The sequence below is a fragment of the Mirounga leonina genome, unplaced genomic scaffold (assembly GCF_011800145.1).
Source record: "Mirounga leonina isolate KUSES-001 unplaced genomic scaffold, KU_Mleo_1.0 Mir_129, whole genome shotgun sequence".
NCBI classification, from domain to species: Eukaryota; Metazoa; Chordata; class Mammalia; order Carnivora; family Phocidae; genus Mirounga; species Mirounga leonina.
Genome location: NW_023270323.1, coordinates 17,240,826 through 17,256,127, shown reverse-complemented (window position 1 = coordinate 17,256,127; position 15,302 = coordinate 17,240,826). Strand labels below are relative to the sequence as shown.

Genomic DNA, 15,302 nt, shown 5'->3' with positions numbered 1-15,302 from the left:
AGAAAGAAAGAAAGAAAGAAAGAAAGAAAGAAAGAAAGAAAGAAAGAGAAAGCAAGCCAGCCCAGGGAGAAAGTGAGGCAAACTTAGTGGCCTCTTGCAAGGACAAGAGAAAGACAATGGTGGCTGGAACACAGAGTTTGAGGGGACTAGCACCTGAAGAAGCTAGCGAGAAGGTCTGAAACACAAATTTCTGTAAAATGGTAGAGAGAATTGGCCATCTGTTACAACGGATTAATGTCCGTTTGTTGGATGACCTTTCAAATGGCCATTTGTTGGACTGCATCTTTCTAACCATAGTTTTGAAAAAATGGCATTCTCAGATGTCTATGAGGAGTAGATTGTGCAAGTTAGCTGAGGAGTCCAGTTTGAGACTTACTATCCAGATGATGGTTCAAGCTATGAAGCCAGAACTCTTTTAAGGGTTATCTGAGGACATACCAAAACCTTGAGCTTGACGTTAGGGTAGAGAAAATATATTCTGTAGTCATCCTGGACACAATAATTTTTTGAACTTGGTCTGCATCTAATTTCCTTTTCTTCATTAAAAACGAGTTTTCTAATCAAAAACTTCACTCTACCCCATGTAACTAAAATTCTAGCTAAGAGAATCATAGAAGTATAAAAACAAATCAGTCACTACTGTACTTGCAAAATAACCCTGAGAAAGAGGAATAACTCAAAAATTTTAAAACTCATATAACTATGGGAAAGAATCATTCAAAAAATTTCAAAGCTGTCATAATCTACCTAGAAAATAATCACAGCAACCACAATTGAAAAAGAGAAAAGGGGAAATGGGTCTCCAAAATTTTTTTTCTATGGACTTAGAGTTAGGGGAAGAAAAAAGTCACAGAGTGAGTGATGGTTTCATTTTCTGGATTCTTCTGGAAGATTCGCTATTAGGAATTAGCAAACTATGTCCCAAAGGCCAAATCAGCTCATCTGTTTCATAAGGCCCCTGGCAAGCTAAGATTTTTTTTTTTTTTTTTACATTACTACATAGCTGAAAAAAATCAAGAGTATGTTACATAAAATTCAAATTTCAGGGTACACAGCTTTGTTGAATGCAGCCACGCCCATTTGTTTACATAATGTTTATAATGGCAGAGTTGAGTAGTTGTGACAGAAACTGTGTAGCCCTCGGGCGCCTGGGTGGCTCAGTCGTTAAGCGCCTGCCTTCGGCTCAGGTCATGATCCCAGGATCCTGGGATCGAGTTGCCACATCGGGCTCCCTGCTCGGCGGGAAGCCTGCTTCTCCCTCTCCCACTCCCCCTGCTTATGTTCTCTCTCTCACTGTGTCTCTCTCTGTCAAATAAATAAATAAAATCTTTAAAAAAAAAAAAAGAAAGAAACTGTGTAGCCCTCAAACCCTGAAATATTTATTATCTGACCTTTACAGAAAAAACTGCCAACCTGTGTTTTATATAAATCAAATTAAGAGGTTACAAATGGCAGATTGCACAAGTGTTCAGGCCAGGGGGGAGGACAGACTTGGATTCAGTTCTCAATTCTAACATTTACTTGACTGTGAAACTGAGCAGGTAACTGAACCTCCAGAGCCTCCAGGCTCCAAGTCCCCCCTGTTAGGGGCAGTGAGGGCTGCAGTCAGTCGATGTTCTTTCTCATCAAGCCAGTCACCCTGCTGAGAGCTGGGTCTGCCCAACAGAAGAAGCACCTTCTAACGTGTTTGCATAAATGTGCACTAGAGATGGGAGGTGGCTCTCTGTTCCTCATCGGCAAAATTAAGGTTATAGGAATAGCCTCCTCGAGTTGTGTGTGTTAAATGAAGTCATAGAGTGCTTGGCGCATGTACAGTGCTTAGCACAGTGTCTGGCACTTAATACGTGCTCGGAAAACATATTCTGGATACTGTTATGTCAAAAGAGTCAGAAGAACAGTAGTTCCAAGGGGGGAAAAAAAGATATCTTGCACTATTTTTTTTTTTTTAAGATTTTATTTTTATTTATTTGACAGAGAGAGACACAGGGAGAGAGGGAACACAAGCAGGGGGAGTGGGAGAGGGAGAAGCAGGCTTCCCGCGGAGCAGGGAGCCCGATGCGGGGCTCGATCCCAGGACCCTGGGACCATGACCTGAGCCGAAGGCAGACGCCCAACGACTGAGCCACCCAGGCGCCCCTTGCACTATTTTTTTTTAAGCAGAGACACATTGAGGAGATCTTCTGAGATGGATGATGAGAAATAACGGTCTAAATACAAACCCTTCTCAGGCTCTTATCTTAAATCTCTTAAACCTAATCCTTCACTTCCCCACTTTTAAACCAGGTACACAGCTACTTTCGTTCATTCATTTAACAAACAATTTTAGAGCACGGGCCCAGTCTAAGGACCAGACACTGGGAGAAGGGCAATGAGCAAGACCCGGGCCTTGCTGTCAACATCTCAAAACGGCTAAGAAAAGCCCAGAAGTAAACAGGAAATTACAGCTCGGTGACGTAAGGGTCCTAGCAGAACTGAGCCTGGATGCCCCTGGAGCACACAGAGGGGCTTCTTTATTTGTGGGATTTCCACAAGGATTAACCAATTGCCAAAGTAACGGTGTTTTATTTTGTTTGGGTTTCATTTTTTTTTTTTTTTTAAGATTTTATTTATTTATTTGACAGAGACAGCGAGAGAGGGAACACAAGCAGGGGGAGTGGGAGAGGGAGAAGCAGGCTTCCCGCCAAGCAGGGAGCCGGATGCAGGGCTCGATCCCAGGACCCTGGGATCATGACCTGAGCCAAAGGCAGACGCTTAACGACTGAGACCCCCAGGCGCCCCTTTCTTTTGTTTTCTTTTTAATTTTATTTATTTGTCAAAGAGAGGGAGAGAGCAAGCACAAGCAGGGGGAGTGGGAGAGGGAGAAGCAGGCTTCCTGCGGAGCAGAGATCCTGATGCGGGGCTCGAACCCAGGACCTTGGGATCATGACCTGAGCCGAAGGCAGACGCTTAACGACTGAGCCACCCAGGCGCCCCTTGTTTGGGTTTCAAATGCCTGTGAAAGCCAAAGGCATCATCCTATAATGAGTAATACTACAAACTGCATCTCATCGTATCTGAATACGCCTGACAGACTGAATATCACTTAATACAATGCCTGGGTATTTATCATAATACTACCCACTATCCTATTTTATTTTGAATAGAGATTTAACGCACACATCAGCAGATGCATCTCATGGCAACAGTATTACTTTCCGCATCTATAAAATGATAATGTTACTTCCACACACTAGAGGTATTTAAGTTTGAATACTAAATAATGGCTAATTCTAATGGGAAAATGAATTATACTATGATTATTAGCAATACGATAAAGTGAATTATAGTATTTATTATCTTATAATAATTAGTGGAATAATAAAATTTACACAGAAGGCTATAAATCATCAATCTGGACTGAAGCATCAAAGTCACTGTGACCCTCTGACCTTTTCTCCTTCACCTCTCTGAAGCACTTAATGCTGCCTTCTTTTCATATTGGAATTCCATTTTCTTTTGGCTCCTTTATATGGTAAGTGTCCTGGTTTTCCCATTTCTTGAGCTATCTCTTACTCACTTCACTTATTCTATTGACCAAGATGGACTTACATTTTCCCTCAGCTTGATTAAACTTTAGACAGATTTCTTTCTGGTCATAGGTTCCTCATCTCCCCTTTTTTTTAGAGAATCTGCTTCAGAAAACTTCTCATTGCAAAACCTCTGCCTCTTTGAAATGTATATAAATCTCCTTTAAAGTTTCTTTCCAATTTTACAGATCCCAAGGGGAATGTCTTTCTCAACCTGAGAGCTACCCCTTTGAAATGTAATCATCAAACAAGATGGCGCCCCTATCTCCCAATCTCTGTGGAAGGGCAGGGGCCTAACATCATGGGTGCCTAGCTCCAAGTTTTAACACCACCTCCTGTCAGGAAAATAGGAGAAAGTTTACTTTTCTTTTGGGTAAAGCCCAGTAGCATATACAGGTGACCTGCAACTCCCTCCACCCCCTTGTCCCAGCTGTCTCAAGTTCAATCTCTCTCCCCTATTGTAATATTTTTTTTAAAAAAAGATTTTATTTTTTAAGTAATCTCCATATCCAACATGGGGCTTCAACCCACAACCCTGAGATCACGAGTAGCATGCTCAAGCCAGGTGCCCCTGTAATAGCTTTGAATAAGGTCTTCCCTACCTGTTTAACTTTGTCTGCCAGTTTTTCTTTATCACTACATATTTCTCTCACCTCAAGGAAGAAAGGAGAGAGGGAGAGGGGGGAGGGATGAAGGAGGGAAAGAGAGATAAAAAAAGAAAGGAAGGACAGACCCAATAAATTATTACAGTTATCCTTTCCTTAATCAAAGGATATTTTATTTTTTTAAGATTCATCCATTTAGTTGAGAGAGAGAGTGCAAGTGCAGGGAGGAGGAGCAGAGGGAGAGTCTTAAGTTGACTCCACACTGAGCACAGAGCCCGATGTGGGGCTCAACCCCATGACCTGGAGACAACCACCTGAGCCAAAACTAAGACTGGGTCGCCCAACCAACTGGATGCCACCCCGGCACCCCAAAGGATATTTTAAAATTAAGATATTTTAAATTTAAATTTAAAAGAAAAATTTCAGAATAAAAGAACCCTTTCAAGTTGACTAAATTTAGCATTATGAAAAATATAATCCATTTTCTTTCCTTTTTTCATTTTAGCCCTGACTTCTCTGTACACCGGAGTTTAGGAACCACAGACCTATAGGATGAACTCTAAATTCCATCTGGTTGTTTTCTTTCTTTAGGCTACTGATAATCTGGTCTAAAGTTTCTATTTTCAAGCTTCCCTCCCACCATTTTCACTCCAATCAAATATATCTACTCTCAGTTTCGATTTTCTATTTATCTGTAATCTGTTTTCCCCTCCTCTCTTCTTGCCTAAATCCTGCTTTCCTTTCAGGACCCAGTTTATCCTGACTCCTCCAAGAATACAAAACCTTTCTCAAAAACAAACTGGTGGTTGCCAGAGGGGAGGGATGAAATTGGTGAAAGGGATTAAGAAGTACAATCTTCCAGTTTTAATAATATATGAAACACGGGGAAGTAATGTACAGCACAAGGAACATATTTAACAATATTGTAACAACTCTGTAGAGGGAGAGATGGTAACTACTTTTGTGGTTACAATTTCAAAATGTCCATAAATATCAAATCACTACCTTGTACAACAGAAACTAATACAACTATGTCAACTATTCTCCAATTAAAAAAAAAAAAACTTTCTCTGGTACTCTTTCCCTTCTGCTTTAAGCTCGTGAAAGCCACTTTCTTTTTCTTTTTTCAGTAAAAATCACGTGGAATTTCATTGACTACTTCATTCTACACACCTCCCCAATGTGTGTCTCCAATCCAGACCTCTCTCTAGAATTCCAGACTTGTATATTCAACAACTGTTTTTATGATTTTTCCACTGTGATGGCTACATAGACACCTTTCACTCAACATTTCCAAAACAGAAGTCCTCATCTTCTAAACACTGCTCTACCTGACCACAACTCATCCTTCTAGTTGCTCAGGTGAAAAGTTTAGAATTATCTTTAATGTCCCTCTCTCACACCCACATCTAATCTGTCTACGCATCTCATGTTATCCACCTTTACTCAAATTTATTCGAACCCAATCACTTCTCATCATCTCCACTGCTGTCTCTTTAGTGGAGACATCCTCCCCGCTCCTAGATTACTGAAATAGCCATGGACTTGGTCTCCAGATTTCCACATTTGCACCCCCTGCGAAGTCTATTTTTACACAGTAGCCAGAATGATCTTTTCAAAGTATTAAGTCATATCATGTCACCTTCCAGTGGTTCCCCATTTCACTCAGAAGAAAAACTCAAACCCTTAAAATGACTTGCAAAACCCTACATAACCTTCCACTCATCTTGAGACTCTTGCTCTCCCCAGCTACCTCCACTCCAGCCAAGCGGTCTCCTTGCTTTTCTTTAAACTTGTCAGATACAGTGCCTCCTTAGGCTTTGTTCTAGCTGCTCCTGCTGCATAAAACACTCTTCCCTTGGGTGGTCTTCAGGGTTCACTCCCTCACCTTCCTCAAGTCTTTATTCAAATCTCACCTTTCCAATGAAAATTACTTTGATCCCTTCCTTAATATTACAACTTGCCCCTTCACTCTCTCCATCTCTGACACAACCCATGTCACTTTTTTAAAAATCACTTTACTCTTAAACTACCTTGAGTCACAATGTGCTCTCCTGAGAACCAGAAAGACCTAGGAAGACTTCCGTAAAAGTACATGATTTGTAAATTCCAAATGAGCCATTTAACCTCAGCATCCCTGCACACCAAAATTGTGAGTGGTTATGGGATACAAAAACTTGTTTTCCTGCTTGCATGGAAGAGAGGCTAAAAAAGATGGCTAGAGGTGCAGAACAAGAGGAAGGATGGAGTAAGAATGCCATTTCAGTGAGCCAAACACTGAGAAACTATATAACCACAAAATGTTTGTAATCCCAACCACATCCTGAGAGAACCAGAAAACCTGCAAATTGCAACATGAATTACAAATAAAAAGAGACAAAAAACCCTACGTATTTTCAAAACAGAGACAGGTGTTGATAAAGAGTTATCCAGAGAATTCAATAGTGGCAAGGTCCCTATGGATATGTTTTCCTTGCAATGTTTTCTTACAATGAGATAGACAACTGTCTCTATACAGATAATATTGAATTATTTTGTTTTTTGAAGGAAGGATGTCTCTCTGACTTAAAGATGAAAATATAAAGCCATGAAACCATGAGATGTGAGAAGGTTTGTAATTTTGGTCTTTTGAAGGCAAGAATTTGGGGTGGTTTTTTTTGCTTTGATTAATGTCTTTTTTACAAAGATAATATACTCATAAAAATAATAGCCATGTAATCAGTCACTTTTAGTGCTTTCTGTTTTCATGTTCAACAATGAATATCAAAACTTTCCATGAACCCCAAAAATTAACTACAAGGAAAACACTGTCTTAACAATGAACTTTACATTCTAAATGATTGCATCTTAGGTAATACAAATCAATCATCTCAACTAAAATAGATTTCCAAACTAAGATATATCAAACTATCAAAATCAAATTACTTACTCATATTAGAAAGCACCAACATTTAAAATAGGCAAAAATGTGAAGTCATCCTTAAAATATACTAATAATTTCAAAAACATAATCAATGTCTTAGACACAATAATTCAACCTTCATAACAAAAAAACATTATTCCATTTTGATATTTAATGTTTCAAGGAAACTGCTTCATTTGAAAATCATTCTCCTACCTAATTTTGATTTTAAATATGACTTCTGAATTTTATAAATATCAAAAAAAATTTATACTATCTTAAAATCTCTTATTTAATGATTTTTAATCTCATTTTAATATTATACTATCTTAAAATCTCTTTTTAATCTCTTTTTAAAATCTCTTAAAAAAAAAGAAACAATTTAAAATAAATTCTATATAGAGTTTTCCTTGTGGTAGTCTCCAGTGTCACTGTTTGCATCTTCCTTATTATAGCATGCAACAACACTGACAATCCATAATTATTTCTGGATGGAATCATTTTTAAAAAATAACTTCATGCAAACTTTTTACTTACACATTCTGTGGCTGTGACTATTAATGAGCTCGAGATGACAGATTTTCCTCCATTAAAGCTCACTGAAACATCAAGAGTTCTGAAAGAAAATGAAAAAATAATAATAATAATAATGAAAAACAAATTAAAAACCAGAGGATTGTGGGAGATTTTTATTTCCTTATGTAATTCAAAACCATCAAGAAAATATACTTTTGCTCAGTTATTCTAGCTTTTTTCTTTCTTCCTTTGGTCCAGTCCTTACTTATTAACCAGAGGCAAATTCCTTAAATGATCTAATTTGTTCCTGAAGAAGTATTAACATAAATAGGAACATTAAAAAATTCCTTAAGAGAAATGCTGAGACTGTTTTCACAAAAACCTAAAAAGAAGAAAAAAAAACCCCTTAGATCCTATTTAGCTTATTTTACCTATCTTCAGATATTACTATCTTCGTAAGACTATTAAGAATAAAAAATTGGAAATAATAAACCATTCAAAGGTAACATATAAAGAAAATAATACAAGAGAAATAAACTGAAGAAAAACCTAATTCAATTTACTTGTAGGTATTTGTTGTAGATGGTCCCAGGACATTAAAATATCTTGACAAAGGTAGAAGAAGAAAGGATAGTTCTTTTTCATGGCTAAGACACATCAGAGTTACAATACAGCTCTTATTTTGGAAAAATGATTTTAAATTATAAGACACTAATAATTAAAATTTCATTAATTCAGAGTCTAGTAATTAATTATTTGGGATAAGTCAGCCAGGAGTTGGTAACTTTTTTTTATTTTTTATTTTTATTTTTGAGAGAGAGAGAGAGAGAGAGAGAGAGAACAAGTGCACACAAAGCTTTGGAGGAGAAGCAGAGGGAGGAGAGAGAAAGAATCTTAAGCAGTCTCCATGCCCAGCACTGAGCCCAATGCGGGGCTCGATCTCACGACCCTGAGATCGTGACCTGAGCCAAAACCAAGAGTCTGGATGCTTAACCGACTGAGCCACCAGGGCACCCCTGGTAACTTATTTATTAAATAGCTCTAACAAGAATTAAAAAAAAAAAAAAAGCTCTAACAAGATATCAAAAGGGCAAAAAAATGATAAGAAGATTTTTAAATATTAAGAAAACAGCTGTTTTCCAAAATAGTTTACACAGTATATTATCCTATAATAATCAGTGTGCCAACATTTGAAAGGTATCCACTCATTAAAGCAGAAAGTGGTAGGTAACATTTTGGTAATCTAGCTTCTATACAGTGCCATATTCCCATTCTCATAAAACATTCTAAATTCCAAGAATTAATAGCTAAAAACTTTTAGCTATTAATGAATTACTGAATTAGTAAATTACTAATTACTCTGAATTAGTAAAATTTTGTTATATTTAGAAGATTTCTTCTCGGGGTGCCTGGGTGGCTCAGATGGTTAAGCGTCTGCCTTCGGCTCAGGTCATGATCCCAGGGTCCTGGGATCGAGTTGGGGTCCCTGCTAAGCGGGGAGCCTGCTTCTCCCTCTGCCTCTGCCTCTCTCTCTCTCTCTGACTCTCATGAATAAATAAATAAAACATAAAAAAAAAAAAGATTTCTTCCTCTATCCCTTGAATTGAAAGCCAAATACTACCAGTTACAGAGAGTTATGATAAAAGAGAAGCAATCTCAAACCACCAGTAAAATTTTCAATTATGATACCAGAGAGGAGAGATGAGAAATATTATTTAGTCCCTGCTCTGTGCCAGACACCACCCTCAGCATTTTATGGACATTATCTCCTTTAATCCTCATAACAACCCTTAAAGTAAGTAGTAGTTTCACAGTTGTGCAGATGGGGTACATAAGGCCCAGAAATGCTAATTGCCTTGCCAAAAGTGGTAAAGCTAGGTAGGGTTCTAACTAATTTTGAAGTCTTCCCATCAGACTATACAGGCTTGTTGAAATTAAAGTCCTTAATGTGTTTCTTTTCTCAATGCGATATTTAGTTTGGATTCATACAGGAACAGAGCTATTAGGAAAGATACTCCTAGCAAACTTGGAGCTGAACTCTTCTTCAAAATTCAGGAATACTCCTATTAAAAACATGTCTTGTAAATTATTCCCTCCAAAATATTTTGTTTAAAAAAAAAAAAGTTCAGCTATCTCCAGAAACGAATGAGAACTTACGATGTTTACATCAACTTGTTTGAACTTTTGAACTAGTTCCCCACAGAACGCCAAGCGGCTTATTTAAGAAAGAAAACTTCAACCCAATTGCTTATTCTGCAGAAATGAGTGCCTTGTTTTGTTTTATTTTTTTTGAAGACGAAGCATAGTTGAATCCAAAAATAATCTCTCCTAGTTTCCAATTCCTCTATTTTAAAACACGTACCAGAAAGCATAACACATGGTAGGCATGGTTTTAGTTTGGGGTAAGATGATCTAATTCACAATAATATATGATTGTTGCAAGTAAATTACTGATTCAATTTAGTGGGTTCAGTAGATAAGACTGAAGTTGTTTATAATGTGGTGCTTAGAATTCACCAGAAATAAAGCTGCTCTCTAATTAATGAAGGAAACATTAAAAGCTTTAATGCTTCCGGACTGAGAAAAAGGAAAAAAAGAAGATTTTAATGTGTATCCAAATGGAATAAGAACAGAAGCTATATCTTACAAGAAATTCACTCTTTCCTGTAGTAGAAATACATGTTGATGAGATCTCGTAGGCAACCAAAACAACCGTGCACTATCCCCAAATCTCAGTCTAGTACAATGTGGCTAGTGTCACATAAAACTGAGTTAAGTCTCCACAGATATGGAGATGATGATTCTTTTGACATGTGGACCCAACTGAAACAATATGATCTTCCCCTTCTTGAGAGCAGAGCACGGCCCTCAACAACAGTTGACAATGACGGCATTTCTCGAGTCCCTCCTATGAGCCAGACACACCGCGCTCATCTTCTCATTTAACCTGCACAGAGACCCACTGAGCTGGGCAGCAGCATCTTCTCCACTTTCCAAGTGAAGAAACCCAAAGGCACCCTGCCCAAACACTGAACTTCTCTGACTCTGTAGTCAAAGTGCTTTTACTTCTACCCCATACTTCCTTAATCCTTGATAAATACATTAGGGTCTGACATTTAAATTTCTCTCATCGGCCAGAGCGGAGTAACACGCCTCCAAGTTTCTGCTATACTCATACATTGCTCATGGTTAACTAGAATGTCATTTGCTAAATACTAAGAGAACATGAAAAATATGCTATTAAAGTTACTTCTGCTTTTAAATGTTGTTGTTTCTTTAGAAAAACATTTTTGAAATTATCGGTACGATACTGGCACTACCATGAATGATACCTTTGCCCAACCTTATGCTACTCCTTTGCTGGCACGCAGACTGATAAAGCCACCCTGCCCTCTAACCGAAACCTAATACCCTGACCTTTCTCGTTACCCCAAAACTCCGATATATGTATTTAATGTTTTCTGTCATATTTCACGTCAGTTCTGTTAGTACCTATGGATTGCTCATTCCTATATAACCCCTATTTCTGGTTAGTGTATTACTAACAATAGAACCCACACTCTCAGTTACAGAGACTTTACTATGGATTAAAAAAATATATGAAAGTCATGTTGGTTTTACATAATTCCATACAGAAGTGAGAAGTGAGGGGACAGTTCATTTTTTAAAAAGATTTTATTTACTTGTCAGAAAGAGAGAGAGCACGGGCAGGGGGAGGGGCAGAGGAAGAGGGAGAAGTAGGCTCTCCGCCGAGCAGGGAGCCCGATGCGGTACTCGATCCCAGGACCCCGGGATCATGACCTGAGCCGAAGGCAAATGCTTAACCGAATGAGCCACCCAGACATCTGGGAGAGTTCATTTTTATTTATCCTAAGAATCAATTAAAATTATAAGTGGGGAAGGATCTAGCCCAGGAGTTGAGGAATCAGGAGTCCTGGGTTTGAAGCCTAGTCACTTCACTCTCAATCTTGCATCCCTCAATCTGTAAAATGGGGATAATTTTACCTATTTCAGAGTTGTCTGGGGGAGGAGAGCTTAATAAAATAATAAACATAAAATATCCAACACAGTGGCTGGAACACAGCAGGTATTCTCACATTATTGTAACACCTGACTATTTTTCTAACATTATTTAGAATAACAAGGTACTTTTTATATAAAATCTTTTAGACCCAAGCTAAAAATTAACACAGATAATACAGAAGAATATACAACAGCAATTAAATAATTACCTAACACTTTTTGCCTTCAAGAACTTCATTCTACTCACTGCTATATACAAATATAGAGAGATAAACTGTTCAGTACCTGCCTAGTACATAAACATCATGCAGGTTAGTGGAAAAAAACTTTTCAGTGCTATTTCCTTCCTGTTACAAAACATCATCTGATTAAACCCAACATCATAGGTATGTTGGGCTGTGTGTTTACACCTCAAACCTAAAACTGTACTCTAAATTGGTTTATAAATGCTTGCCAATACGTTCATTCGCTCACTCAATCATTCTATTATTAGTTAATTAAACAAATATTTGTAAATTGCCTACAATAGACCAAGCTAGGATGTGCTTGGTAACAGGGTTGCAATAACAAATAAAACACAGTATTAAAACGTAAATGAAAGGGAGCCACATAAACAATTACAATAGAGTGTGACAGTATCTAAAACAGGTGTAAGCACAGGGGTACTAGGGGACCCAGTTGTGGGAGACACTACCAGTTCAGCTTTGCCATGGGGACATCAACCAAGGTTTCCTGCAGGAACTCACTCAAACATGAATCCTAAAGTATGATCAGGAGATAATAAGGAAAAGAGATTAGAAAGCGATCCAAGAGGAAGGAGTGCTATTTGATAGGCTGGAAGGTAAGAAAGGTACAGAATAGTCAAGGAACTAAAATCATTCAATATGGCAGCAACAAAGAGTGTGAGACTGAGATTATACGGCCTGAGTAGGGAAGGATTATGAAAAACCCAGGATGCAATCTTTTAGACATTTAGAATCAGTCTTAAGAGTTTTTCAACTACGTAGAAATACCGTCATAACTGTGTTTTACAAATATCCTTCTTTTTACAGGGTAGAGCATAGGTTGGAAGAGTAAATTCTACAGTAGAAAGACCAATTACGAACGTCTTGGTGTATTTCAAATAAGAACCAAAGTCTAATTGAACTGAAATAGTGGCAATAAGGGTGCTGTGAAAATGAAAATTGGGAGTTATAAAGGAGTTAGAATAAAAATGATTGGACATTAACTGGATGTACAAGGTAAGGAGAAAGGAAATCGTTAAAGATGACCAAAGTTTCTGTCTTGCTGTGAAGTGAGTTGCATAGGAAACACAGGAGAAGGAGTGAGTTTGAACAGAAGTACGTAAGTTTAACTTGGGAACTTCAAGTTGAATGTGCCCATGAAAAATCCAGATGAGTCAGCAGACATTTGGATAGTGGACTTTTGGATAGTGGGTTTAGAGCTAAGGAAAAGATCTTGTCTGGACATTTGGAACTCATCATAAGGAAAAGGAAGCCTTAGAGAAGATGCATTTATGGTCAGGAATCCCAGGAATCCCAAATCAGGCAATTTACAAAGTGATAATTGAGTTAACAGACTGTAAGAAGAGGAGCCTGAGAAGAAACAGCCAGGGAAGTGAGAATATAAATCATGAAAGACAAAGGGAAAACTTCTGAGACAGGACTGGCCCACAGTGCATAATGCAGAGGTGGTCAGGGAAGAGAAGAAGGCTGAGAACTGACAACTACCAACATCCTTTTCTGTAAATTGGTTCTACATTGTTTAGAATTGCTTACAAATATCTTAATCCAATCTTTATTCCATCCTTATAATATTTTTTCAAAGTAGAAGGAGAGGGGTGCCTGGCTGGCTCAGTTCCTAGAGCATGTGACTCTTGATCTCAGGGTCCTGAGTTCAAGTCCCATGTTGGGCCTAGAGCTCATGTTAAAAAAAAAAAAAAAAGGTAGGATAGAAGAAACCTAAACAACTTACCATAACAAAAAGATTGCTTTAAGTGCATTTCAATGTCAATTGGTACTCAACAGTGATAAAACTAAATTCATTCCACACAAAAAAATTACTAAATAGTATTGTGATATATAATTAAGTAAATAAAATTCCGTAAGTCCTAATGGTCACAGTGAGTTTATTTAGTGTTTAAAGATGTAGGAGAGTTCCAAAACAGAATAGCTCAGTGCCATACGTCAGAGCTACTCTGAACTAAGAAATTTCATACACCATGAAATATGGTTGACATTTCGATCCACAGTAGCCTATTTGCAAAGTATTCATTTACTATTGACTTAATGCATATCCAATAAGACTGCCATTTTATGATCCATTAACAAAGATGAAAAAATTAAATTGTGAAAGACATTTGTTAGAAGTAATAAATAATTTACCTCCAATTTGCACATACTGAAAATTCAGCTGGCAACTACTCAAAAAGTTATTAGAACTGTGGTGACTTAAGGTATTTTGAAATCAAGTGCTACTATTAAATACTCTGCAGACCGTTTTAAAAATTACTTTTAAGTCTTCATATTTGTGAAGAGTTTAAAGATTCAACTTCGAGTGATGAGTATATATGTAAATTAGTGTTTTGTCTAAGGCTATTTTCTTTAAAGTGGTTAAAGGATTCCTAAATAAAATAATTTTTGAGATATTTCAATATATGTGTAAACTAATATATATGAAGACTGCTAGATTTCAGAAGGAAAAAAAAAAGCTGTATTCAGAGATGTGCTGCACATCACACTTAAGTTGTATTGTAAGTTGTTCTCAGTATTACACCAAAAATAACCCCTTTTTAGCTGTTTTTGCATATTTTAATAAAATAATGAAAATATACTTGGAAATAATCACTCAATTTTTAGTGCCTTGTATCCAAAAATGTCAAATGCCCTAGTAATAGCAAAAAAAACTGATAACACTTAGAAGCAGTATATAAGAGGATTTAAATACATATTTAAGGATATCCTCTATCTCATCGTATATCTATCCCTCTTTGAACACTCCTGGTTACCAAAACACTCTCTAAATAATTGTTAGAAAGATCTTCCTTACATTGAACTGAAATGTGCTTCCCTTTACCTTCCACTCTTTCCTTCTCCTTTCCTTGGAACAATAAAGAATAAGTCAAATCTGTCTTTCACATGACAGAGCTGATGTTTGAAGACAGCTGATGTGTCACACCTGAACCATATGTTTTTCAGTATTTTATATTTTACCCTATTTAACATTTCCATACTTGGCAACATCTTTTTGGCCACCCCTCAATGTATTCAAATTAATTGTTCTTCCTCTTAAAAGATAATTTCCAGAACTAAATATAATACTTAGGATGGAGATGCAAAACAGATTAGGTGAACTGATCACATTTATGGATATAATCAGAAAGCAATAGGGGTGCCTGGGTGGCTCAGTCAATTGAGCCTGCAGCTCAGGCCATGATCTCAGGGTCCTGGGATAGAGCCCCACATCAGGCTCCCTGCTCAGTGGGGAACCTGCTTCTCCCTCTCCCTCGGCCCTTCCCTGTGCTTATGCTCTCTCTCTCTGTCAAATAAGTTAATAAAATCTTGAAAGAAAGAAAAGAAAGAAAGAAAGAAAGAAAGAAAGAAAGAAAGAAAGAAAGAGAGAGAGAGAGAGAGAGAGAGAAAGAAAGAAAGAAAGAAAGAAAGAAAGAAAGAAAGAAAGAAAGAAAGAAAG

At 37.4% G+C, this 15,302-nt stretch overlaps 1 protein-coding gene across 2 annotated transcripts in view; it reads right to left on the bottom strand.

The window, feature by feature from the left end:
* ANTXR2 (ANTXR cell adhesion molecule 2) overlaps positions 1–15,302 on the bottom strand; it is a 155,982-nt gene that overhangs the window by 93,598 nt on the left and 47,082 nt on the right. For both annotated transcript variants that reach the window (XM_035004700.1, XM_035004701.1), the window contains exon 11: positions 7,611–7,689. In XM_035004700.1, coding sequence (XP_034860591.1) covers positions 7,611–7,689 — 79 coding nt within the window. The remainder of the gene's footprint in view (positions 1–7,610; positions 7,690–15,302) is intronic.